The following is a 26681-nucleotide window of genomic DNA, read 5'->3' on the forward strand; positions in this document are numbered from 1 at the left end:
TTCTTGTGGGTTAACAGGTGAAGTGCAGCCTGTTCTTGTGAATACATCCTAAAATAGAAACATGACTACATGGTGTGTACTGTAAATAATATGAAAATATAATTACAGCTGGTCATATGAGATAAGGAAGGGAACTTATGAAAGTGTTTGTGGTAGGAATAATTGCATGACAAAGCAACCATACAGCTGAACCGGCCCACAGGGGATTTGATTAAAGAAAGGGTTTGTGTTGACATTTAAGAGTTCAACAGAGTTTGTTATTTATTAAGTGAATTATCCTTGAAACACCTCACTTAAAAACTTAAATCAGTATTTGTCTCTGCAGTTTTTTGTTTAGTCCTATTTTACATTTCTGTACAGCCCTGCTTAAAGTGTTTGTGATATTTTTTGACTTTTTTTTATTGCTTGGCCATTTCTTATAAAACAAACAATACTACATAAATTATTATTATTACATAAAATGGCCTGATTTTACTATTATTCAGTGGTGACAACATGATATAGCTTTGAATAGGTGATACACAAGGCTTACTTACCAACTAGAGAAAGCAGACAAGTGCCTTGAGGCACGAAAGCTCTGGGCTTAAAACCGGTTTCTACTAGTTTATTGAAGATTTGGGGAAATGAACCCCTTGAGCACAATATGAACTGACACAACAAGGCCCCGATTACCTGATCTTGAGAACAGAGAACTGTTGTTGGAATATACTTTTTCAGTGCAGCATGTGCTAAGAGCCAGTCAGATTATTAACGTAATTTTCTAAGCACTTTAAAAATACTCCACTATGAGTAAAAGTCCTACATTCACAATTATACCTAAGTATAAGTACAGAAGTGTTCGCAACATGTGCTAAAAGTATTAAAATATTACATATTATAAAGCATGTCCACCGCCAGTGTTGTATTACTAAGGTTATTGGATTGTTATTATTGATGCATCAACATGTAAGCAGCATTTTAATGTTGTAGTTTGGCCAGGTGGATTCAATTGTAACTGCTTTATACTAAAAGGCTATCAGAAAAAAGGTATTAGAGAGAAATGTACAATATTTCCCTCCGAATTTAGTGGTGTAGAAGTATAAAGTGGAATAAAATACTTAAAATGTGTACTTAACACAAGCGTCAGTATAAAATAATAGGAATTTGCATGTTTTTTAAATAAAAGATTAGAACAAATGCCAAACAAAGACAAAATATAGCAGTCAAAATACTTCATTTGTAAAATAATCTTGAAAAGGAAATAAAAATGGATGAAAAAAATATTTAAAGAACTTGCTATGGTAAGTCACTTCTTCAAAAGTAATGACTTATTACTCTTTATTTATCTGTATTTGAGATATATGAGAATAGAAAACGACCAAAATGTAATTAAATTAACTGTTCTTTTGGTATTGCATGAAAAATTACCTCTATTTTAATTCAAGACCATTTGTATAGACTTTCAATGACTTAATGCATCAATTTGTTATAAAACTGTGCGTTTTTCCACATGCTTGACACAAACAATAAATCCATCGTGGTAGAGCTTTCTAACGGCGCCACGCTGCTGACACCTGGCGGTAACGGGGCGTCACTACACTTTACAATTAATGTTTCCACTTCAATATCTAGATGGATTAATATCATATCAATAATTTGCTCTTGATTTCCCAACTAACGCATTTTATTTCATCATACTTGTAAATTATTTACACATAAATGTAAAAGTTAAAAGGAACCACTTTCCCTTTAAGAAATCTGACCGGACGCTCAATCGCGGCGCGTAAACTGAATTTTGTTGTTGTCAGCAACGACCGACTCATAGCTATAGTTGTAAGCTAACGTTAGCCGACCGGTGAGCTGACAGCACACTCTCGTTTGTCTCAATTTACCGGAATACATAAGTGGAGTTCAGTTACATTTCGGTTAACGGCCTTCTTAACAGTCTCTCACCGGCTGTTTGTCTCCGGTATCAGGAAAGATGACTTCTGCAGCGGTGAGTGTACGTTAGCTGTGCGCACGCTGAAGCTGGTTTCTTGTTCGTAGCTTCACAGTCGCTGCTGCTTTATGTTAGAGGGACTTTCTCTTTTGAACATATTTACCATAGCTGTATCCGTGGCAAGGCTTATCATGATACACGGGGGTCATTTTACCCTTGTTGTGTGTGGCCTGGGTGAAATGTCCAGGAGTGTACACTGTAACAGTGTAGAAATAAAAGTGCACTAACTGCATTCAAAGATGTACTTAGGCCTATGTACAATTACATATCACATAAGTATAAGAATACAAATATACTTAAAATACCAAAAGTACTCATAATGCAGAAAGGCCCAATTTCAGAAATATGAATATTTTATTATAATTATTGATACATTACTGTGCACATCACTTTAATGTTGCAGCTGGTAAAGGTGGCGATAATGTTAATTACTTTATATATACTGCTGGGTGGCTTGTGAATTCCACCAAGGGATCAATAAAGTCGTATGATGCATGCATCATTTATTTGTTGACTGTATTTTGTATTATTCGTAATCATCCAAGTAACTAAAGGCATTAAATAAATGTAGTGAAGTAAAAAGTACAATATTTCCCTCTGAATAGTAGTAGAGTAAAAGTATACAGTAGCAGAAAATGGAAATACTCAAGTGAGGTACAAGTACCTCAAAATTGTACTGATTACAGACAGCAATCGAGTAAATATACTTTGTTACTTTCCACCACTGGAGTTTTGAGTTAGAGGGGGGATCTGTAATGGATATGTCTGTAGTTGAAATGGATCACAAATAAAGGAAAGTAAGTTATGTCACAAATATGGATGTGTATTTTAAGAAATATATTCTACAGTACGTTATGTTAAGTCTGTACAGGTAAAGTCTACCACTGTGACATGAAAGAAAAGTCTATACTTTTGTTCCCATTACTTTGTTGTGTAACACAATGTTAAAGTGAATTACTAGTATCTGTCATGCTTTCATTGCTATCTACATATTCACACTTGCATGTAGTCATGAAATTAACAAAGGGTGTATGGTAAATAATGCTACTGAGTTTTTATTGTATATTTTCATGTACATTGCTTAGGCGTCATATCAAGGTTACATTATTTTCCCTTAAACATGTACCAATTCTGCTTTTGTAGCAGACAAACAACCAAAACATGAATGTCATTCAAGTTATATGTTGAAAAAGTGAAGTGAAAGACAGAATACCAAGCTTTAGGGGAGAAGTAAACTTCAGTTCCCAGCGTACATTGCACTAAGAACCATCTAAAATCCTGTTGCCCATTTAGATGAATACATTCAGCAGCTTGAATCAGTTTGTCAAGTTTTGGAGCAATCAAACTATTGTGCAGTTTTGTTCTAATAGCACCCTGATGCCTGGCTTGGACCTTCATAGCTGGCCCACAACTTCACTCGTTTATGTTCATCCTGTTTCTGTGTTGAGGAGTGTCAAGGTAAAAATTGACCCACTTTGGGTGCCTCATAAGCAAGAGATTTTCTCATGAATCAAGGTCAGTTTTATTTGAAAACTGTACACAAAGTTAATGTTAGTTAGTGGTTGTGCAATGTGTTGTAGGGATCAGGATTTGTTTTTCTTTTGGTCAAGACGATTTTAATATTACACTAAACTAGGAAATATCTAGGTAATAATGTAGGATGAAGATAAATATGATATAATTGTGAATGGTCTGGTTAACGTACTCTCTCCATCCTTTAAGACGTACACCCGCTAACCTCAGTTCACTTTGGGCGATAGTGGTCTGATAATGACATATCAACAAGGAACCATCTTCGTTAAGACGATAGTTTCTTTATTTACACATTCACTTATATAGCTAAACAACAAACGCAATTTATTTTAAAAAGTACAAAACTTAAAACGTGTAAGACTGCCGCCTGAACAATATAAAATCCATCACAAGTTCCTTAAGTCCTTTTTTATTTCACCGTGTTAACTCTCGACGCCATATTTGTCAAAGTGTCTCATGATGATGCCCAGCTCCAGCTCCACAGTACCCATGGCTTCGGTGTGCAGTCTGTATCTGTCCGCCCCGCTGTACACAAGGTCCGGGCTGCGGAGCTGGGGTCCACCGCCGACAAACATTTGCGCGAACTGCTCTTGCCAGGAGCCGAGCGGCCTCCAGGTCGCACAGTTTATCCGGTGGTGTCCTGGGCTAGAGGGGACATGGCAGTATCCGTAACCATACAACTGGCAGCGCCCGAAAGAGTCCTGGTGCCACACTTGGAGGTGAAGCTTCGGCCAGCCTTGGAGTCCTTTAGTCGCGTAGTGCACATCAATCGGGTGACTCCAGTACGCCATGTCTCCTGTTTGGGGGATATCCACCTGGGTCTGACCCTCTTTCAGCCCGGAGAGAAGACGCCATGCTCCTCCCGTGTGAACTCCCCATTTACAAAATAAGCTGTTCTGCGGGAAACCACCGGCCCCAACGATCTGGCCTATAATGTGCAGCTCTGCCATGTTACAAAGGTCCCCGTACACAAAAACATGCAGCACCGGGAGTCCTCTCCAGTCTCCCTCCGAGTTTAACGGCTAGTTTAACGGCTAGCAGAGACTAGCACCACAGCCCTCGTCTCCTTGGTAACTCAGCCTGCTGGGATATTATGCTGAATTTCACCCTGAGTATTGTTTCTCAGGCAGCGCCTCTAGTCACAATGCAAACAGAGCTGCCATTATTGAATAGCATTTAGAGACTTAAAGTCCAAGCATAGCTGAGTTAATCGTAGTTTTTCAACACAATACCCAAAAAAAAGCCAATATGACTGGTGGAGACTTTTTGCGGTGGCACACATTTGAAAACGTCTGCCTGACAAGCTACGCGGAGGGCAATCATGTTTTGAATATTTAAGCGTTGACGTGTTTCCTTGTTTGGCATCGTTTATAAAATAATGTCTGCATTAGATAAAAACATTTAAAAAATCAATCAACCAGGGATGATGACTGAATTCACCTTCACTGCAAGCCTCAACACGAGTGTGAATTTGTTTGTTTCTCTTGAATTAAACAGGGTTTGGAGTCGAGAAACAAGTATACTATAAAACAGCGCCACCCCACGGCTGAAGTGCTTCCTAACTCAAGCGGGTATATTTTGTAAAAGAAAATGTACAATCTAATAAAAAAGAAAAATCGGTATGTTTTGAAATGTAATCACTGTTAACCTGTTTACATTTGCATTGTGTAAGCTACATTTAGTCTTTGCATCTTACTGATAATCTTAGCTGTTTATATTTTGTTTTTATTCGCACTATATGTTTGCATTCTTTCCCAATTTGTACTTTTCCACTATTTCTTTTGGGATAAAGAAAGTTTTGTTTTACGTTATCCTAATTTATATGGTTTAGTAATGATGATTTGAACAATCAGATTGGCTTTTATCACAGAAGACATTTTGACTTGTCATAGTTTGAAAAGCACTGCTATTACTAATACCATTAACAACAACTCTGTTATATTCATGTATCCCTGTAAGTCATGGCAGTGTGACAGTGAACACCAGGAGCCTGAAACTGCAGTTAAATAGAATTCAGCCATTATTTTTTTTATTATCAACACTGTTACGTGTTTTAATCTGAAAAGAGATGGACCAGGAATCTTTGGGTTATAATATCAAGTTATTTATTCAAATCAAAAGTGCAGCAAAACATCAAATTATACTCATGAGGGCCGATCGGCTTCGCTGCTCCACAGACCACCGAAGTAGTTAACTGTGTTGCAGTTTCAGTTAGGCCCTGAATGAGCTCTAACATTTAGCCTATATCTCTTGCATAAGAGGGATGTTTCTTCTTCTTATTGGTCGGTGTAGGTCACCATCCAATGGTGGCCTTTTTTGGTGCGGTAGGCGTGTCCACGCCTCTTGGCACAGTTTCATCTTTGGTGTCCGTCTTTGGTGTCTGTTTACATTTTGGAACTTAGGCTGAACAGTCAAGGTCTTTATGCATACGAGCTAGACAGTAGATTTCTGGTCAGTGTCTGGACCTGGCACAGGATGTTACAGTTTTACCACAACATCTTCTCAGTTCGAGGAACTCTCAGGGTCTTCTCATGCCCTGGGCTACTACAGTTCAACACAACACCTGCTATGATAGCGGAATGGGCATCTTTTCTCACGCATACCTTATCTGGTCACATTCTAAACAAGGCTAGCTCCCTTCACTTAGTGGGCCAGAGTTTGAAACTCTCTGTGTGTGAGTACTCTGTTCAACATAGCAATACATACAGTTCAATTAATAAAGGTACAACAACATATATAGCATTGTGTACAGTACATTAATCAAGGTATAGAAGTTCTACATCATTTTTGTAGCTTGACTTAATTGTTTTAACTGTCAGTATTATACCAACCATAAGATGACCCTGCTTTACTTGCCTCCAAGTCGTATTTAAAACAGAATAGACTTAACTCTTGGACTTTGAATGTTGCTTATTTAGTTATGACTATTTAATGTTATTGAGAAATACTTTGAAACAAGTGCTCACAAGCTTTAATATGTGGCTGCTGCAATCTGTCTCTCTGTTCTCCATATAGCCTGATCCAACTCTTGAGAGACATTTCAAGGGTCACAGGGACAATGTTACAAGTGTGGACTTCAGCTGCAACATGAAACAGATTGGTAACTGCTACTTACTTCTAATCTGTGTTTTTGTGTTTGTCTGACTGTGGCCAGATAATTTGCTGCATCTCTTTGCGGTTTTCTTTCTCTTTTATTTTCTGTGTGTAGTATGTTTTCTGCGTTCATACACAATGTGTCCAGTTCACACACCTGCACTCTTTTCCTCTTCCAGCCACCGGCTCCATGGACTCCTGTGTGATGATCTGGAACATGAAACCTCAAATGCGAGCGTATCGTTTTGATGGACACAAAGATGCTGTCACTTCAGTTCAGTTTTCTCCCTCTGGCCACCTGGTGGCCTCTGCCTCCAGAGACAAGACTGTACGTCTTTGGGTGCCCAGCATGTGAGTTTGAAGTATTTCACCTTTTGTTTTTAAGTACATCTCTATTCATTAGAAAGCTTCCACAAAGGACAATGATGCTGACTCGTAAGAGAAGCAAAACTGGACAGTTGTACTGAATGTCCTGTTCTGCCAACACAGAAGAAGGTACATTTCTGAACACTCACTTGTTTGTTTTAAACTTTAGTGTTGTCTTGGTGTTTGTGTGTGTGCACAGGAAGGCTGAGTCAACAGCTTTTAGGGCGCACACAGCCACTGTGCGCAGCGTTAACTTTTCTGGTGACGGACAGAATCTGGTCACAGCCTCCGACGACAAGACCATCAAAGTGTGGACCGTCCACAGGCAAAAGTTTCTCTTCTCTCTCAACCAGCACATAAACTGGGTCCGCTGTGCTAAGTACGACACACACACACACACACACACACACACACACACACACACACACACACACACACACACACACACACACACACACACACACACACACACACACACACACACAAACTCTACTTATTCTATTGTTTGTTGTATTCACATATAGATAGAGATGCACTGATTGCAACTTTCATGTCCGATTCTTTTAGCTGTCTTCCCTGCCTATTTGGATTTTCTTTCATTATAAAAAGTTTGATTGACGGTGTACACAAAATGTTTTCTTTGAAACAGTCTGTTGAGTCATGATATTTCTGAATAGTTTTACAACTTGAATGAATACATGTCATTAGAGAACATTGAGGCTGAAGATGTAGATAATGGCCAGTTTTTGATTTTCTATATATGTTTTTACAGGTTTTCTCCAGACGATCGTTTGATTGTGTCGTCCAGTGATGATAAGACTATCAAGCTGTGGGACAAGAATAGTAGAGAGTGCATACATTCTTTCTATGAACATGCTGGGTGAGCAAATTAGACCAGAAAAAAAGATGCATGGGTAAAAAGGGTGTGTGTGTGTTGTGTGTGTGTGTGTGTGTGTGTGTGTGTGTGTGTGTGTGTGTGTGTGTGTGTGTGTGTGTGTGTGTGTGTGTGTGTGTGTGTGTGTGTGTGTGTGTGTGTGTGTGTGTGTGTGTGTGTGGTCGAAATAATTGCAGTGAGTGAACTGGAATAATCTATCCTTTTGTCAGTTTTCTTAACTTTGTACCTTAACTTATAATAATTAAATGTGATGTTTTTTTCCCCCAAGTTATGCAAACCACGTGGACTTCCATCCCAGTGGAACATGTATCGCTGCAGCCAGTACTGACAACTCTGTCAAGGTGTGGGACATCAGATCCCATAAGATGCTACAGCACTACCAAGGTAAAGACACCTCAACAAACATATAAAGGAAGTATTAGGTTTATAATGATGTCATTTGAAGATCACGGTCAAGTGCTAAAACCACAATGTGTATTAGCTTTAATGCAAAGTCAACCCTAAAGACATTTATGGAAGCATTTCCAACATGTTTGCGTCAAGACACTCAGTTTAGCCTCTCTTGATGCCCTATAGCTATTATATTAATAGAAGTTTCATATTTAAACAACACAGGTGTGCTTTACAGGCTTATATAATATACTGAATCCCCAACACAGTAAAACCACAGCCCAGTGTTTGTGTTTAGGAGAAAAATGTCTTGGTCTTGTAGGGCAAACGGTCGAAGTCTCGTCTTCCACTCCCACCCAGACTCTACAGCTAAAGTAAAACCTCACCTTTAACTACAGTGAACAATACAGCCCTTTACTGAAATAACACCAAGATAAAACTAAGCTTTAAAGCTTACGATTAAAGTTGTAATCAAGATTCCCTGCATATTCAATAAGCCAGATGTTGATGTCTTTTTGTCAGTCTGCCTCTCGGTCTGATTGTTCTAATCAGCTCTCTTAAATGGATTTGAGTTGTGAGATCTAATAATGGATAATCACATCTGTCTGAGGAGATGGAGCATGAAGATAAAAGCCTTTCCTCTCCTCTCATTTCTTCTCCTTTCCTTTCTAACTTTACATACTCTAGTTAATCACCAATTGTGCCAGCCTAAACCGGGAAATTGTGGTTAAAATGTGGTGTGGTTACTGTTAAAATCCCATCAGAGTTATTGGTAATTGGTATGTTTAGTTTTCTTTTTTCCTTTAGTCATTTATGCTTGCTGTTGGATGGTTAATTCAACTGGCTTTGATTTTATTGGGGTGTTTACATTTCTCATTATCCTTGCGTGAAGTTAAGCCATACCCAAAAAATAAACTCCCCTGCTCTCAGTATACTTGGCTGCAGCTTTTCATCGTCTTGTTGCAGCGAGAAGCGTCAGTAGATCTTATATACGTCATAGCATCTTACAGCCAGCAGAGGGACCATGTTGCTCGTCGATTGTCTTGCTGTCCTCCCATTTGTCTCAGTCGAGAACCCAGTCACCAGATGATAGATTGATTTCAGGACCAGGGAAGTTTTGATTAGCTGCTTTAGGCTACTATACTTGACGTAAGGATATGTGCTAATGTAAACCTGATGTTAAGCCATTCTCAAGTTACACAGCAATTGAGGCATTGTGATGTACAGCAGCAGTGCACTTCAGTGGGGTCTAGGCCTCCATGTTAGCAGGCATCTGGCCTGTCCTTGAGCAAGACACTGAGGTCTTACACTGCCCCTTAGGTGCTGGTATAAAATCCTATTGGTATTAGTCCTATTGCCCTAAAACGGAAAGCATAATTATTCTGAGAGTGTCAATGTATGGATTTCTTTCAGGATAAACATTGACCAACAGCGTGACATCTTTTGTTCATGTCTCAAAAGTTAAAAGTTTTAAATTGTGTCAGTTATTGTCATCATGATTTATTCATAGTGTTTAATAATTCCAAGTTATTTAACAGGCAGAAAAGGTAAAACACTTACATTTACAAAATACAGTTAAGCCTGATAAACAACAATGTGATTTTTAAAGTGTTGTCTTTAATTGCACATATTTAAATGACAGTAAAAAAATAAAATAAAAAGTTTGTTCTAGTCTTTTCATTAAGTTTGTGAGTGTTTTCCAGTCCACAGTGGTGTGGTGAACAGCTTGTCTTTCCACCCCGCTGGTAATTTCCTCATCACCGCATCCAGTGATTCCACAATGAAGATACTGGACCTTGTAGAGGGCAAGCTACTGTATACCCTGCACGGACACCAGGTAGATACACACACACACACACACACACACACACACACACACACACACACACACACACACACACACACACACACACACACACACACAAATACTGTATATCCTACAGGCCTAACTGCACTTCCAGTCATGATCATGATAGGTCATGTCTGTAGTCTGCTCTGGTATGTGTGTGTGTGTGTGGGTTTGGTGTGGACAGTTATGTGTGAGTGTGTTTGACATTTCCTTTGTGCGTGTTTTATTCTGACAAGTATGTGAGTGTGAGCGAGCCTTTTTTGTATATGGTGTATTTTAGTACTTGCCAGGCGAGCGGGCAGCCCACTCATAATGACTCATCTCAGCGTTGTTGGAAGGAAACAGAACTGTGTCTCTGCCTCTGTTCCTCTGTATCCTCTCCTCTTCTTCTATTCCTTCACCTCTCTTGTTTCCATCCCTTCCCTTTTCTCCGACCTTAACGCAAAATATGTAATTTACTGCCACTAGGGGTCTCTTAATCAAAACGATTACAGAAGACGGAGTTAGATAGCATAATGACGTAGTGGGATCATGGGAGTTGTGGTCTTCACCATCATTGCTGTCATTGCAGTCAGCGTCTCCTGGTTGGGTTTACTTGAATTTTCCGCAGTGGTCTCTTCATCTCCAAACGAAAGGGACACTTGTAAAAACACTGAATAAAGCAGTTCAATGTTAAAAAGCAGTGTTTCTCCGATGCTGCTCGGCTGCCAAGAACGTTTGCTCAGCTAAAAACGTCCATGATATAAAAAGTCTATCGTAAAAAATGTGGCTTGAAACTGGATAGATGTCTATTTATGCTTCTCGCAGACAATCACAATCACGCATGTGCAAAGGGAATACAACGCTGTTACAGGCGACCAAATGACATGGACCGTTACCTTAATTAAAACAAAACCTCTCTCTAGGTTTTAAAATAGTTGGGAACATTTTAAATAATGTTAGTACACAACTCAATACATTCATAACATGGGTCTAGTCGTTTTTAGACATTTTAATGCGGAAATGTAAAAAATTCTACCTTTAAACTCGGGGAATGTTTCAGCATTGCCGCCCCTCATTATCATCCTCATTTTCCTCCTTCTCTATTAGCTCCCACCTCTCATGGACTCACATTATAACTGGCCGGACTTGTCGGCCGGCCGGCTCACTGACTGTATCTGTTTGTTTGAACAGCTGATGGACTGGCTTGCTGGCTAGTTATGGGAATCAGTGGCTTGCCAGTACCACATGTGGTCCATCTGTTTATCTTTCCCTCTGTACACGTTGCCTGTCTCTCATTTCTGCCTCTTGTCTGTATCACCCGTGCTTCTCTTCATCCGCTTGCCAAGACTCTTTTCTTTGTCAAGATAAAAGGAAAGCACTTTTTCCCTTCTCGCTTCACACGTCCAAATTTGTCATCTCCTGCACTTTGTCTCCGTTTCTGTTGTTGTTCTTTTTGGCTCAGTGGTGACTTTGCCAATCTGTTGGTGCTGGGAGCGCTCGGGGTGTTAATTGTCTCTCCAGTCGCATTTCTTGAAAATGGGAGCGACCCCCATCTGTTCGGTGTGGGTGTGTAGGTTTAGGTGTGTCTGCTTGTCTATGTATGTATGTAGACCTATGTGCATGTACTGGATATGAAAACACATGAGGGCTCTTTCTGTTGGATCTGACAAACATGTTGTTTACCTCGCCTCAGGGGTTACCTGCTTACCTGGCTGGTTAGAATCAGCCTAATTTAGGTTAATTTGTCTCTCTGCTCCACCGTCTTAACAACTGACTTTCACAGTGTGATCCAAACGCTTTGCTGAGCAAAACTTGGAGTAGCGACTTGTCACTAAAATGAGAATAGCTACTCCACCTTAGCTGTCAGCCCACCTTAGTGAGCTTGTGTCGAAGTTGTCGCTAACTTCGGGGCTAACCCCTTTCACTTTATTCAGCAGGTAGAAAGCAAGACACAGCAACTTGGCTTGGGTCTTGAGCAGTTGAAGCATTCGTTTACCAACAAATAAAGTGTACACACACACTGCACTGCTACGTTCACAGCTATAATGTTACTGCTAACTTATTACACGCTGAGTTATTCCAGAAAGGCTACTTGTATAACACATGTTAGTTTTAAAAAACATAATCAAACTCCTTTTTCTGTTTACTCCCTGATGCTTAGCCCCAGCGGGGAGTCAACTTATTAGGCCCGGCTTGCAATACAAAATATCAATTCTGACGTGTAACCTTAGCATTTTTATTATTAGATCAAAAAGCATTATAAGACTGTATCATGACAAGTTTTATAGCAACAAGGACTAAGAAATATATCTGCTCTTAAATTGATATTTTAAAGAAATAACAGCTTGTCATCATTTTTGTTAGTCATAACTTTATGGAGAGCACCACATTGGGGGGGGGGGGGGGGCTGTCTGGTTTCTGAAACCCCTGTTCACTTATCAGTACATAAAGTGTGCCAGATAGGTCCATTGCCCTGTCAGACTCTGTGTGTGTGTGGGTGTGTGTGTGTGTGTGTGTGTCTGGCCATGGCAAGTGCTAGCCTGGCAGCAGGCATTAGTCAGCGCAGAGACGGAACATGCTGTCTGTCAGGCCGTCGCGTTGCCATAGTGACACTGTCTGCTTCTCTCAGGTGCTTCTGGGAAACCATTCCTCACCCAAACCAACCTGTCTGACTGCCAGCCGCAGGACACAAAGCTCCTTTTTTCATCCCAGCAGCAGTTTCTTTTCCTCTCTCTTGTTTGTTCTCTCCTTCACCCTCTCTTTGAACACAGTCAAAGGGCTCAAGCTGTTATCGTTGACCCCATTCTGCATTGTGTGGCAGAGAGAAGAAAACATATGAGAGTGTGATTTCTGAGTTTTTCAAGCTGGATTCTGTCTGTGCTCCAGGCTCACACACACACACACACACACACACACACACACACACACACACACACACACACACTGAATGCCAAAGTCCTGACTCCTGCAGGTGATCCTTTTTGGCTCTGACCATGTGTGACCTCGGCTCACCTGAGTCTCCACTTTCTGTTATTGATTGCTCTGCCACAGCCTCACACGCCCACCACCCCCTCCACACACATAAACACACACTCACGCAGTAGCTTGTGTTCTGAGCATACATTTGTTTCCTAAATGCTTTAAGTGATAGACACAAAAAACACTCAATCCTGTTCGGCTCTCTTCTCGTCATTGTTGTTATGTGTATTTCTATGCCCCTGTGCCAGCGACAGCCATGGCAAGAGGCGTTATGTTTTCTCGTGAAAGGGATATGTTATGATGTCAGGAACGCCTCGAGGGAATTTCTTTTAATTTGAGTCAAGCTTCTTCTTAGACTCAAGCATGAACTGATTAGATTTTCACTGTGACCTCACAAACACGTCTTTGACCATTACTCAAGAACTCTTGCTAATTATGCTAAATATATAAATGATGAAGTGATGACGTTTTTGGACAGACATGGATGTAAACTGCAACTTACTTGACTGGTTGGCGGAGGCATACAACCGCAAATTCAAACCGCTAATACTAGTTAAGGTAATGTTGGTTGTGAAAATGAATGAATTGGCTGATTATTCTCTCTTTTCTTAGTTAAAGTTGGGATATCATTTTACTGTATTATCAGCTCCATTCTTATCTCTCTGTTTCTCTTTCCCCTCACTCCAGGGTCCAGTGACCTGTGTGGCCTTCTCCAGGACCGGAGAGCACTTTTCCTCTGGAGGTTCTGATGAACAGGTGATTACTTATTATTCTAACTGATCCTTATTTTTTTTTAAATAATAAATATTTGTATGAGGTACTTATCCATAGTCAGTGTTTAACATACAGTAGATGCCCCTCAGCAATGTACTGCTGTGGAAGGGGACATCAGCAAAATGTATTTTACCCACCTAAAAGAAAGGCCCATCTAAAATAAATCAATATCTGTTAACGTGATCTGCTACATTTAGAATATTTTCCCCACTTTACCTTGCCGTCACCAGCCCTTTCCGACTGGGAACTGAAGTTTCACGGTTGTTGTCTGGCTTTGAAGAGAGCCCAGATATCAGCTTCAGTTCCTCATCGGGAAGGCCTGTCTGACGGCAAGGTAAAGTGGTGAAAATATTCTAAATGTAGCGTACACTTAATCAGATCAGAAGTGGGACGTTTTTCCACAGCAGTACATTGCTTTGCTTCCGTGCCGTAAATCCTGTCTGCTTCACCAAACTAGGTGTGTACCTACCGCCAATTACTGTAGGTTATACACTGACTATGGACAAGTACCTCATACAACCACACTTCAAAACAACTGTCCCTTTAACAACCTGAAAGAGAAACTTTCTTCATGTAGCCTTTTCATTCTTTGTATATTAAACTATTGATCATTTGACTTTAGTGTATTATTGTGGAATAAGCAATCATTTATATTCACCTTACAGGTAATGGTGTGGAAGAGTAACTTTGACTGTGCTGAAGGCAGCGATGGTGTCCGGCTGCAACATAAAACTTCTTCCAGCTTGCAGGCACTACCAGCCAGCTCCACGGCCCACCCCTCCTTTAACTCGCATCCTTCTGTGCTCCACAGCCAGGTAAGTTCAGACAGCGGAAGATAACCACAGCAAACTGACAGAAAATCTACTCTGATGTCCTATTAGGATCCAGCATTTTATGTAAATGATCCCAGACACAGACACAGCACATATCCGTAACAACACATAACCCTTACCTGCACACAATGCTAAGGTCCTTGGTTAATACATCATCAGGAAGTCTCTACATTATGTGTCAGATATGTTGGAAAGCTTCATTTTAATTGTAACATTTGTATTATTTATTTATTTTGGCATTCTCTGCTTTATTGTATACTTTAAAAGTGAAGAAACAGAATGAATGCTGTTATTTAGTATGCCTCTTAACAACTTAATCCACCAGGATGGACACGTCAGCACAATTATAGGGGGAAACGCTGCACAATACGTTTCAAATGAACTGTGCACCGAAAACAACGGCTACAAACCTACAGTTTCTTATATACTTTTAAGATAAGTTATCGTAAAAAAAATGTTTTATCATAAGAATTTAACACATTTGCATTTATGTGTGGAGAAAATACAACATAAAGAAAGACATGCACGTGCACAGATGCCCCTCAGTATTTCATGCTGCTAGTGCGGCTGGCTCATTTCCTCCCTGCATATCTTTGCTTTGAAGTCTGCAGTGTGGCCCAAAGCTACGTTCATATCTCACATGCAGGGCAAGAAATACCTTCTTTTTCTTGCATCTACACTTTAATAAGGAGGAAGTTTTTTTCCCCATCTTTCTGACCATGATTCTGATGATTAATCTTATGATCCTCAAACAAATATGTATTTTAATGTACTACAGGTGAGTTTTGAAATGTAGATGATGAAAAATTATCAAAATTGAAACGGCAGTAAGAAGTACGTTTATTCTTTCTCACCCTATACAATCTCATTTGACCAATATACTCATCTAACCTATTTATGCTATTTTCCAACACGTGACTGCACTATCCTGATTCATACTGTTTTTATTTAATTTGACAACTAAAAGGCCTGGACAGTATTATGAGTCAATAAATGCCAAAGTCAGTTATACTACAAAAATATTCAGATAGAAGCCTTCCAGACACTAAAGCTCATTTTGTGGCAGCATCGCCTCCATTTTTATGAAGGTAATTTAATAGAACATCAGCAGGAGTCACTACTGGCACTGATTCTACCACACCCTTTCTGACTGCTGCGTAAATCTGTCCAAGAAGAAAGTGTAGTTAGTGATCGAAGCACAAATTAAGTTTTAAGTATGGATTTACTTCAGGGTGATCTTTAGGCTGAATGCTAAGATCATTTTAGAGTTTTTAGATTTAAGAGTTAACTTCTGATGTATTCTCAAGAAAGACAAACACTAGGAGCACATATATAAATGATGAGACTTGCAGTTTCTGCCCTGCTTTTGCATTTAAGTGCTCTAATTAGTTGAAGTGTCTCTTAGTGAATCGCTATAGATCTATGGAGCAGCGTTGTTAGAGATATACTCATCTGTCTTAACACTCAAAAAAACAGAAAGTGGAAGTTGATGTACTGATACATAGTTTTAATTAATAAGGGTGATCCTTATCCTCATGGTAGGGAAAGGGTTTAATGTCATACATACTCTGCACGAGCAGCATGTTTTTATGCCACGGCACCTGGAGAGGCGTGATTGGGAGGAACGGCCTCCCTGATCTAAACCCGAACGGTCGTTTGTTGTTGGACTTCTGTGCTATTCATGGAATGGCCATAACAAACACCATGTTCGAACATAAGCTCATAAGTGTACGTGGTACCAGAGCACCCTAGGCCAAAGGTCAATGATCAGCTGGAGGATGTGGCCCGGAGAAGGGAAGATTGGGGTTCCTTACTGGAGCTGCTGCCCCCGCGACCCGACCCCGGATAAGCGATAGACGATGGATGGATGGATGATGACAGAGAAAAGCAAATCCACACATTAGACAGGCTGGAAACTAAATGATAATGATTTTAAAATGTATTTAATGATTTAAAATAGTTGTGTGTCTGTGTTCGCCCAAAGAGTTTAAAACATGAAGGTGACGGAAAAGATCAAACCACAAGATTTTGACCAAAATATAAATGATTACAATCAAACAGAAAGTGAGAGAGTAGTGTAGCTATTAGCAATGTTTAAACATTAAAAGTCCTTATCAGATCACACACACACACACACACACACACACACACACACACACACACACACACACACACACACACACACACACACACAAAGGGGACAGCGTGTCACCGGCTGGCTGGGGAACCTCAGGGAATGGTTTGGATTTCAACCCCTTTGACTGCTACCTACAGTGTTACTTACATCAACAAGGGCACAAGCAAGGTCCCCACTCTCTCTGTCTCGCTCTCATACAGACACACACACGCGTACACATCCACACACACGCACACACTCACTCTCCCTTTCTTTGCTTTCTCTTATTGATCGCTCTGCTAGAAAGTTAATATTGAACCATAGTGATGCTGCCTTGCCTTTACACTTTATTGGAAATCCAGAATAGCACAAGACTCATAATAAATAAATAATGTAACAGGTGATCAAAATAGACATGGTGTGATATTAACCAGAAAATGAATTACTTTGACAGTTTGTGCTTGTTAACAGCTTTGAAAGACAAAACGTATGATTAATTAGCAAATGTTAAAGACCATAGTACGTAAAGCATAGAATACTTAGACAGAATTGATATGGATAAAATACTGATAATGGTAAAGAACAGTTATATTTCTTATAATGTACTGTTATTCTCAGGTCAATATGTTATTACATTTAAACTTAATTACAAAAGATTCAAAACAATCCAAAATATATTCCGTCAGCCACTCCAACAAGATGTTGATGTCAGATGTTTCTCTGAGGCCCAGTGTTAATCACACGAGACGCGTTGCTACAGGCGTGTCTACTTCAAAAATGCTTTGGCAAAAACAGCGTTGTGCGCCTGTGGAGCAGGGCTGCTTGCGCAGCTGGGCGATCAGATGTGATTAATGGGGGGGGGGGGGGGATGGATTCAAGCAGACGTTGAGCTTTTGCTGTTGCAAAACAACATCAAACTTGGCCAAGAGTGACATTAATGAGTGGTGTGACTCTGCACCTTGTGCTGAAAAGTTAAGAATACTTAAACTTTTTTTGCACATAAAAAAACATTTGTAAAATGTGACGCAGGCCAGGCGTGCCGCACAATAGGAAAACAATTGTTTTGCTGTCGACACGTTTCTAGTGTCGCTTTTTGGGGTGAACGGGGCCTTAAGGTACGTGTCCACACTATATAAGCAGCCGTGCAATGCATTCTGGTAGCAGCGCAGTAGGTCTAGGCTACTTTAAGCAAATCAAGGCCGTCCACCGCGACCCGTCGGCTCTGGAAACTACAGAAAAACGTATTAACCACAACAGATTTAGGGACTGCATGTCTTATTTCTTGCCTCATGTTTTCAGAAACACATTTTAGTCAACTATCTTCGGGAGATGTTTCCAAACGAGCCACGATGTTGGTCCGGTTTTGAAATCCGGAAGCAGACTGCCCACGAGTAAAAGCGTTTGCCTGTCAAGCATCCGCCTTGCAACCCCACGCTTCCAAAAAAGCCCCTGTGGATACGTACCATTAGCGTGGTTATTTATGACATCTCCCTCACATTGACTTGTGCATAGCTTTTAATGTCCTTTTTACAATACCGCTGGAACATTGGGGGCTCTCTTTCTTCTTCTCTGTGCCTTTCTCGCTCGCTGCTGTGATACAGGATTTTAAATTGATTTTAATAGCTCTTCCACCTGACAGCTGCCTCAAAGGATGATTAGAAAATGGACAGTTGGATCATGGGGAGAGAGATTATTAGTGCAATTCTTGAAACATATTTTCTTCTTCTGAGAATTACTGTTCGTGTAAAACCCCACTGAACCCTTTATTTGGTCTGAAGCTTCGTCACATTGTGGTGCTTCACAAATGGTCATATCTTCTAAAGAAAAACATGCATTGATAACATATGCAGTAATATGCATATGCACAGTCACTTGCATTTAATAATTGCATAATCTTGATAGACATGTAAATATTTCAATTAGAATAGCTATATGAAGATTGGTCACATTCATGCCTATTAAGGATACACCGAAATATACAAATACAAACAACCTTTAATAAAACTTCTTTCAAATGAAAAAGATATAGAGCTACCTACTCAATGGGAATGTTTTAGTACTTAGATCAACAAAAATGTATTTTTGTGAAACAAATGAAATGTAAAAGCGATTAGAAAGATAAATAACGCTATCTTTCTCCGCTTGTGCTTTTCATACGGAATACAATGTACCTGTCGCTGATCTTTCTCCGAGACGCAAAGTGCACTCGGAGCATTTCAATGAATGAGTAGATAAAGAAAAGACACATGAATGCATAGTGTAGGAAAGAAATTAATTAACTAGGCAACGACATTTCTTTCATCCTCTTTTATGAGTTGTCACCTGCCAGTTGTTATAGTTAAACTAATGGTAGTAGCTGCACCTGGAAGTGCCAGCTTCCTGGATTTTCCCTTTAATATATTATTTATCCATTCATAATTTATTATTAATACAGGCCCTTTCATTTCTCATAAACTGCCACAAGTCTCAGACCACGTGTTGCCTGAGGGGAAGCAGAGAGGAGAAAATATTTCACCGGCTCACCTAAATGTGTTCCTTTCCTTCTCTGTTGGAAAGAGTATTCAAAGGATTTGAGAGTTTAAAATAAGAGTATAAAACAGAGAGAGGTACTCTGTGGGAGAGAAGTGGATCTAATGCTCAGTTGTAAATGTACTTATTTTCAGAGGCAGAATAAAGTAAACGGGATGTTCTTTCTGAAAGCAGCCATGAAAGGAGTTGAGGAACACGACTGCAGCTCATACGTCCAAAAGCCAGACTGCAAAATAATTAAAGAGAAGCACAAAATGTGAATATTATCTCCCTGTTAACACTCAAAATTACACTTTATATGCAACAGTTGGAATCTATAATTAGAAATTGACAGATGTATGTCTAAAACCCCATATACCATGGAAAATACACACTGCCTAAATGTATAACATGTTATTCATGACTCTTATGACAAACATTAAGTAAACCACTAAGCAAATAAAGTGCAGGCTTCCTTGGAAGTAGCAACCAAAATAGCTAATATTGTACTGTACCCAATGAAGTGTTTATGGCAGTAATACCTGAGGGGTATTTTGAATGACTATTATGGGTCAAATAACAGTGTTGAGGCTACATGTAAGGCACAGCTGTGTGCGACCAGCCCCACCAAAGTCACATTAATCCCGGTAACGTATGTTCACTTGATTGTAAGAACTTTTATTAACACTCCTCAAAATGCTGGGCACAAAAACAGGAAGAGGAAAGGAACTGATTAAATATATCATGTTTTTTTTATCAGTTTTATCATTAATAAAAAATGTTGTTTCAGCCACTATAGTGGTAGGTACCCATTAACCTTATAATATTTAGAGAAAACCACAGCTTAAGCTTTTAAAGACAAGTCAAAGAATCTCTAGGAGTTAATTGTCGGCTGAGGCTCTTGGTACAGAGGCTGGCTTGGAGAGCGGGCAGGACTACAGCCGTCGAGTCGGTGTTTAAATCGCCTGTGACCTAGGTGTTAAAACCATCCGTCCTTGCTATGCCGAACATCCAGTATTACACACAACCGCCTTTGGCTGAAATTCACTTCACCAGAAAGAAATTGACTAATGAGACAGTAATGCTGTGTTTATTCATACAGAAGCAAAGGCCACCCATGGCTGCTGCCCTCTCACAATCAAATCCACAGGGATTTCATAAAAAGCTAATTTGATATGCTGATCCATTAATGAACTTTGGTGTGAAGCTCCATGATGATTTTCCAGTGATGGCCGCTACACTAGGAACATGTTTGTTAAACACAATAAGTCCGCTTTAAAACCAGGTCTCTCTATTTAAACATTGAGAGTGCATGTGGTTCAGTCAGGCTGTCTCTGTGTTTAACACAGCCGAGCAAATTGTTATTTACCGCTGTTTTGGGGTGTGAGAATAGATGCATCGGTGTGTGTGTGTGTGTGTGTGCGTGTGCGTGAGTGCCAACCATTGCTGACAGGCAGATCAGCTCTCTCTGATCACATCCGCCCTAATCCCTCCATTCACCCGTTCTCCCTTTCCTGTCTCTAGCTTCACATCTGGGTCTTTCCCCCACTCACGTGTGCAGACAGACGAGCAGCACATTCGCAGCAGGCTTCACAGCGCAACACGTGCACACACACACACACACACACGCACACGCAGCTCGGCTCAGCTCTAGGATGTGGATTTGAGCGCGGGGAGGGGGTTCTGAGACTGCAGTAGCTGTATGAACTTCTATCTCCTTCACCATTATTTCATTCATTTACAGGAGCCAATAGGCTGCTGTATCTGTGCTATAGCAGACTAAACTTTACTGGCACTTTCCCTAATTAAAAAGAATAAAAAAGCAGTGAAACAATCCAATGGGATATACATTTAAAACCTCAGACCACTGCACTGAAGACTGCAGCTTCTGATACAGTTTGTCGTTGTGTGCTCATCATTAGGTGCTGGTATGGAAATGCAGGTGATATTGTTCTGACAGCGGGAGTTGAAAGCATCCGACAGCAGGGGATAGAGGGAAAGACAGGGAGTGTGACGAGGGAGTGTTGAAGACGAGATAGCAATGGAGTTAAAGAGAGCCTAATGGTCTAGTGGAGCGAGAGAACATTAGCGAGAGGGAGAGAGAAAGGTAGAACGCGGGAAAAACAGGGAGGGCACGTGAGCGAGCCAGACAAGATGAGCGCACCGGAGACGAGAAAAGACTGCGATGTGAAGCGGATTAACATTAGCGCCATTAACAGACACCTGTTCATCTTTGTTACTCTAAAGACAGAGGGAGAGAATATGAATGAAAGAGGCAGACAAAAGCAATAGGGACAATAGCAAGGAGAGAAAGGGGTTGTATAAAAAGATCTGGGGAAGCAGTCAGAAAGAAAGTGAGAGTGAGAAGTTGACTAAGTAGCATTAATAAAAAGGTTCGGTATGAAACTCCTTCCCCTGTCGATTCCGTCAGCTTGACCGAGGCCAGAAGTCACATCACAGGCGTCATTCTGCAAAAACTGATACATACATAAATACATATAACACATAAATAAGTGTTATAAAATGTTTGCTCCATTGTGATTAATCGAGATGTCAGCAGATTTGTCTCCATCCTACGGTTATACTCTGACACACTTCAATCTAACCTAAAGAGAGAGATATTGTTTATTTTTTCATTTAATTTATAATTGTGATTAAGCCTCAGAAGGCTAGCATTGGCCTTGCTTGCAAGATGTTTACGTGTTTCCACACTGTACAATGATGTACGTCAGAATACGGCTTCTTCTGTAGCAGAACAACAAGGTCTATTATCACCAGCTGTGCTACGAGTAATATAAAGGAAAGGGCGGGTCTGGATGATTGGCATGAATTTTAAAGTAAACACAGACATTATCCTCAAACTCCTAGGCATGTTAAATGGGGACAGCTGGTGTCAACAAACATTGTACGCCTGGGTCCATATTGTTGTTACTTACAGTATTTATCTTCTTACGGTGGATAAGTGACATTACATTCAAATGTCTTCAGTGATGCTACCATAGAGTTTAAAAGGGGAGAAGCCCCCCCGTGTCAGCTCACTGCACCTTTCTGACATATTTTGATGCATCAACCTAAAGTGCTGACTCTGCTTTCAGTACAACCCGACAGTTTTTAATAAGCAAACATGCAGCTGAATGATTCAAGAAAAACATTTACTTGTGATTTTCCTGACTGATACTACAATTGCGATTAAAATGTTCATATTTTCGGTACATGCCTGTATTAGTATTTATGATTTATATGATTGGCTGATTAATTTCAGTGAGCCTATGTGGCCACTGCCCAGATCTTGAAGAACTGGTGCTACTTGCTCCAACTCCAAACCTTCATTTGTTTAAATTAAAACCTTTTTTTTTAATTCACCTCTCTTCACTTTTCTGCTCCATTCTCAGAAAATGTACGGTGGGAAACCTACTCTGTGTGTGAATGTGTGTGTGTGTGTGTGTGTACATGTGTGTACATGTGTGTAGAGTGATGAATGGTTGTGTATACCGCTTGCAGGGTGTATTGATGGCTCGCTGTGTCAGACTAAGAGTTTAATTTGGGCCTCAGGAAATTTTCCACTGTTGGTTTTTCCACTCCAGGTGATTCATTAGGAGGGCGGTTACTGTGTGTGCTGTGTGTGCTGTGTATGCACGCACACGTGTGTGTGCACTTGTGCGTATAAGGGTTTTCCCTGGCTTCACGTAAGGCAGGGGTCGGGAACCTTTCTAGCTGGGAGAGCCATAAAAGCCAAATATTTTTTTATGTATTTCCTTGAGAGCCATATATTTAATAGATTTGAATGCAACTTTATGCGTGCATTTTTTAAGAATAACACTTCTCAGAGTACTAATAGCGGTATCAGTGTTTCATTGAACACGTGCTCTTTTATTAAATAAACTAAATGCTTACGTTATTTATCTAATGTATGTGCACGTTTCAGTGTTTACTGCACGGGTGTCAAACTCAAGGCAATTATATCCGACCAGCGAGAAAATATCATATGTCTGTCATAACTGGCCCGTCGGTTTTGGTAATTAAATCAATGCATGGCACAACCATTCGAGGAAGTATCTAAATATGTGAATGGAATGAAAGTTTTTGGAAAGCAAAGGGAAACACACCACAGATCTCTGGGACGAAAGTGGCGATGCGAGTTGACCTGTTTGTGTGACATAACGAAGCATCTCACTGTTAAACCTGCAGCTTCAGGGCCGTGTGATCACGGACATGTGTGATGCAGTGAGAGCGTTCCAAGCCGAGCTTTCTGTGGGAGACTCTGATGCAGCAAGGAAACTTTAGTCACTACGTGTTTCCAAACACTGACAAACCATCTCCACCGCTGTGTTCCCGACAGCATTCTGCTGATAAACTGAGCGCATTTGCAGCTCAGATATTTAAATTGAACTGCTCAGCAATCCGTTTGCAGTTGACTTAAATATGTTCCATATCTTTTTGCACTTTATCCAATATGTGTATCCTGTTCAATAAATGTGGACCGTGTTTGGCCCTCGACGTAGTCCCAGTTTTTAATGTTGGCCCTCTCTGTGATTGAGTTTGACACCCCCGATCTACTGCTTGCTTTGTGCAGTTTCTCCTCTGCTCTGTTTCGCGACGGGCGGGGCTCCGCCCCCTACGCACACGCGGGTGAACACACCTTCACCTACAGTCAGAGACGGAGCGGAGGAAAGGAGAGGGGAGAACTAAAAACAAATCCGCTGATAAATGTTTTACTTTAAAATGACACAATATAATTATTTATTACCTGTTAATCATGTTAAATGTCAGCTCAAAATTGTCTGCGAGCCATATTGCGTTATCGAAAGAGCCATAGGTTCCCGACCCCTGACGTAAGGCTACGGTTGGACAGGACGTGATGAGTTTGCAGAACAATATATTGTTTTACCATCAACATCTCTATGTACACTTGTCACATTACAAAGGATGGAATGTAATTAGATAAATTAAGGGTACACTGTAAAGACCATTTTATAGGTTTTATTGTAAATGACAACTAGAAAAGTTTGCTTTTTATGACTAACCTGAAGTGGTCGTCCATCGGTCGGAAGGTCGGTGGTTCGATCCCCAGCCCCTGCAGTCAGCATGTCGAAGTGTCAATGGGCAAGATACTGAACCCCAAATTGCTTCCGATGGCCAACGGTGTGTGAGTGTGTGTGTGAATGGTTATCACTACTGACGAGCTGATGTGCATCTTGTATGGTAGCCTCTGACTCTGTGTGTGTGTGTGTGTGTGTGTGTGTGTGTGTGAGATCTCATTTGTTGAGGTATGCAGCAGAAAATACTGAGGACTAAAAAAAACACAAATCATTGAATCTATATTTTTATTCATAGTAAATATTTTCATAAACTGAGACTAGAATTGAACATAAGGCTCAGCAGAACTGCTCTATTGTTCTCTCTCTCTCTCTATGTCTCTGTCTCTCTCTCTATGTCTCTGTCTCTCTCTCTATGTCTCTCTGTCTCTCTCTCTCTCTCTCTCTCTCTCTCTCTCTCTCTCTCTCTGTCTCTCTCTGTCTCTCTCTCTGTCTCTGTCTCTCTCTCTATGTCTCTGTCTCTCTCTCTCTCTCTCTCTCTCTATGTCTCTGTCTCTCTCTCTATGTCTCTGTCTCTCTGTCTCTCTGTCTCTCTCTCTCTCTCTCTCTCTCTCTGTCTCTCTCTCTGTCTCTCTCTCTCTGTCTCTGTCTCTCTCTCTATGTCTCTCTCTCTCTCTCTCTCTCTCTCTCTCTGTCTCTGTCTCTCTCTCTATGTCTCTGTCTCTCTCTCTATGTCTCTGTCGCTGTCTCTGTCTCTCTCTCTCTCTCTGTCTCTCTCTCTCTGTCGCTCTATCTCTCTCTGTCGCTCTCTCTCTCTCTGTCTCTCTCTCTGTCTCTCTCTCTCTCTCTCTGTCTCTCTGTCTCTCTCTATGTGGTCTCTCTGTCTCTCTCTCTCTGTCTCTCTGTCTCTCTCTATGTCTCTCTCTCTTTCTCTCTCTGTCTCTCTCTGTGTGTCTCTCTCTCTCTCTGTCTCTCTCTCTCTCTCTCTCTCTCTCTCTCTCTCTCTCTCTCTCTCTCTCTCTCTCTCTGTCTCTGTCTCTCTCTCTCTCTCTCTCTGTCTCTGCATCCTAGAAGACAAAAATAAGGAAATCTAATCTGATGATAACTTCATTATAAAGTAAAATATCAGCACCACTGTGCGGTAATTCAATATTTATGTTTAGCATCTTGAAAATGATTTGTTTCCTTTGAAAACCAAATACTTGGGGTTGGAGTGATACCACGTATCTGCACTGTCCCCTGTTCTCTGTCACATCCTCCTCAGCTTTACCCAAATGTGTCCTGCATTCATCGGTATGCCAGTGACTCCTCCTAGAATTACTGTCTTGTGGTCGAATGCTACATTTAATGTACTACAACTATGTACTTGCACCAGTGCCAGAGCTCTGGTATTATGCATGCTGGGACATCTACAGAGACATCCTTAATGTTATTAGTTAGACCTGTGCTTTGAAAACTCAAAATGTCTGCTTTTAGAAAGGTGCTTTGAGGATTGACAAACTGGAATCTCAAACACCTTTTTAGGATTTTTTCAACATTGGTTCAAAAATGCTCAGGATAGGAGGAGGAACCTACACCAAACACCCTTCAATGATGTTTTAATTTTCGTGAGGTCACCTTTGACCTCCAAATTGTATTCAGTCCTTCCTTGAGTCCAAGTTTGTGCCTAATCTGAAGAAATTCCCTCGAGGCATTTCTGAGATATAGCGTTCAGGAGGATGGGACAAACGAAAGTACAGCCCGATAAGATAAAAAGACACAACTGGTGTGTGGTTGTATCAGCCTGTTTTACTGATATAACATCCAGGTCGTTATGTGGGAGCATATAACGTGAACATCGTCATAGTTCAGACCTGAAGTTATTACCGTGTACAGTGGCAGGGAAGGAATATCCATCGACCCTACTGATTGAGTTCAGGATGTCTAATCCATCGTCTGCATCGTTTTTCTGAAACGATGATCCAGTTATATTACTTTACTATTAATGATCACAAACACAAATGTGCTCGATTTAGATTTTTTTAATTCTTTTTTAAACGTGATTGAACTTTTTCTTTCCTCCTTTTAGAAATAACTTGTCCGTTGCTGAACAATCAAGTTGGTGGCAAAATGCTGAAGGCCATTGAGTTCATGATATTTTCTTCCTCAGCAGTTGCAATTGATTCTGGCCATGTGATCTCAGTTTCACATCTCACAGTTTCTTGCAGAGTTCGCTTTCCCACAACTAACCGCTTGTCTTTTATGCAATATCTAATGGCTTTCTATTATTTATTAATCATATTAATGCGGCTTCAGTCGAGGACCGTCACATTTAGTGAAATGTCTCTCTGACACTTGTTTTACTTTCTC

The 26681-nt window shown here is 40.5% G+C and overlaps 2 protein-coding genes across 4 annotated transcripts in view; one reads left to right on the top strand and one right to left on the bottom strand.

Annotated features, from left to right (window-relative positions):
- Positions 1-1773: 1773 nt before the first annotated feature.
- poc1a (POC1 centriolar protein A) overlaps positions 1774-26681 on the top strand; it is a 38318-nt gene continuing 13410 nt past the window's right edge. Inside the window, exons 1-9 of one of the 3 annotated variants that reach the window (XM_029432522.1) lie at positions 1774-1981; positions 6527-6611; positions 6784-6955; positions 7170-7349; positions 7743-7850; positions 8134-8249; positions 9959-10092; positions 13753-13821; positions 14505-14654. In XM_029432522.1, the coding sequence (XP_029288382.1) occupies positions 1961-1981; positions 6527-6611; positions 6784-6955; positions 7170-7349; positions 7743-7850; positions 8134-8249; positions 9959-10092; positions 13753-13821; positions 14505-14654 (1035 nt within the window). In that variant the 5' untranslated portion in view covers positions 1774-1960. Of the gene's footprint in view, positions 1982-5063; positions 5083-6526; positions 6612-6783; positions 6956-7169; positions 7350-7742; positions 7851-8133; positions 8250-9958; positions 10093-13752; positions 13822-14504; positions 14655-26681 lie in introns of those variants that run through there. The other 2 variants (XM_029432523.1, XM_029432524.1) reach the window with 2 other exon arrangements.
- On the bottom strand, positions 3771-4997 carry b9d2 (B9 domain containing 2). Its single transcript, XM_029432525.1, has one exon. The coding sequence runs from the start codon at positions 4459-4461 to the stop codon at positions 3934-3936; it is 528 nt and encodes a 175-aa protein (XP_029288385.1). The 5' UTR covers positions 4462-4997; the 3' UTR covers positions 3771-3933.

Source organism: Cottoperca gobio, chromosome 5, assembly GCF_900634415.1.
Source record: "Cottoperca gobio chromosome 5, fCotGob3.1, whole genome shotgun sequence".
Classification (NCBI taxonomy): domain Eukaryota; kingdom Metazoa; phylum Chordata; class Actinopteri; order Perciformes; family Bovichtidae; genus Cottoperca; species Cottoperca gobio.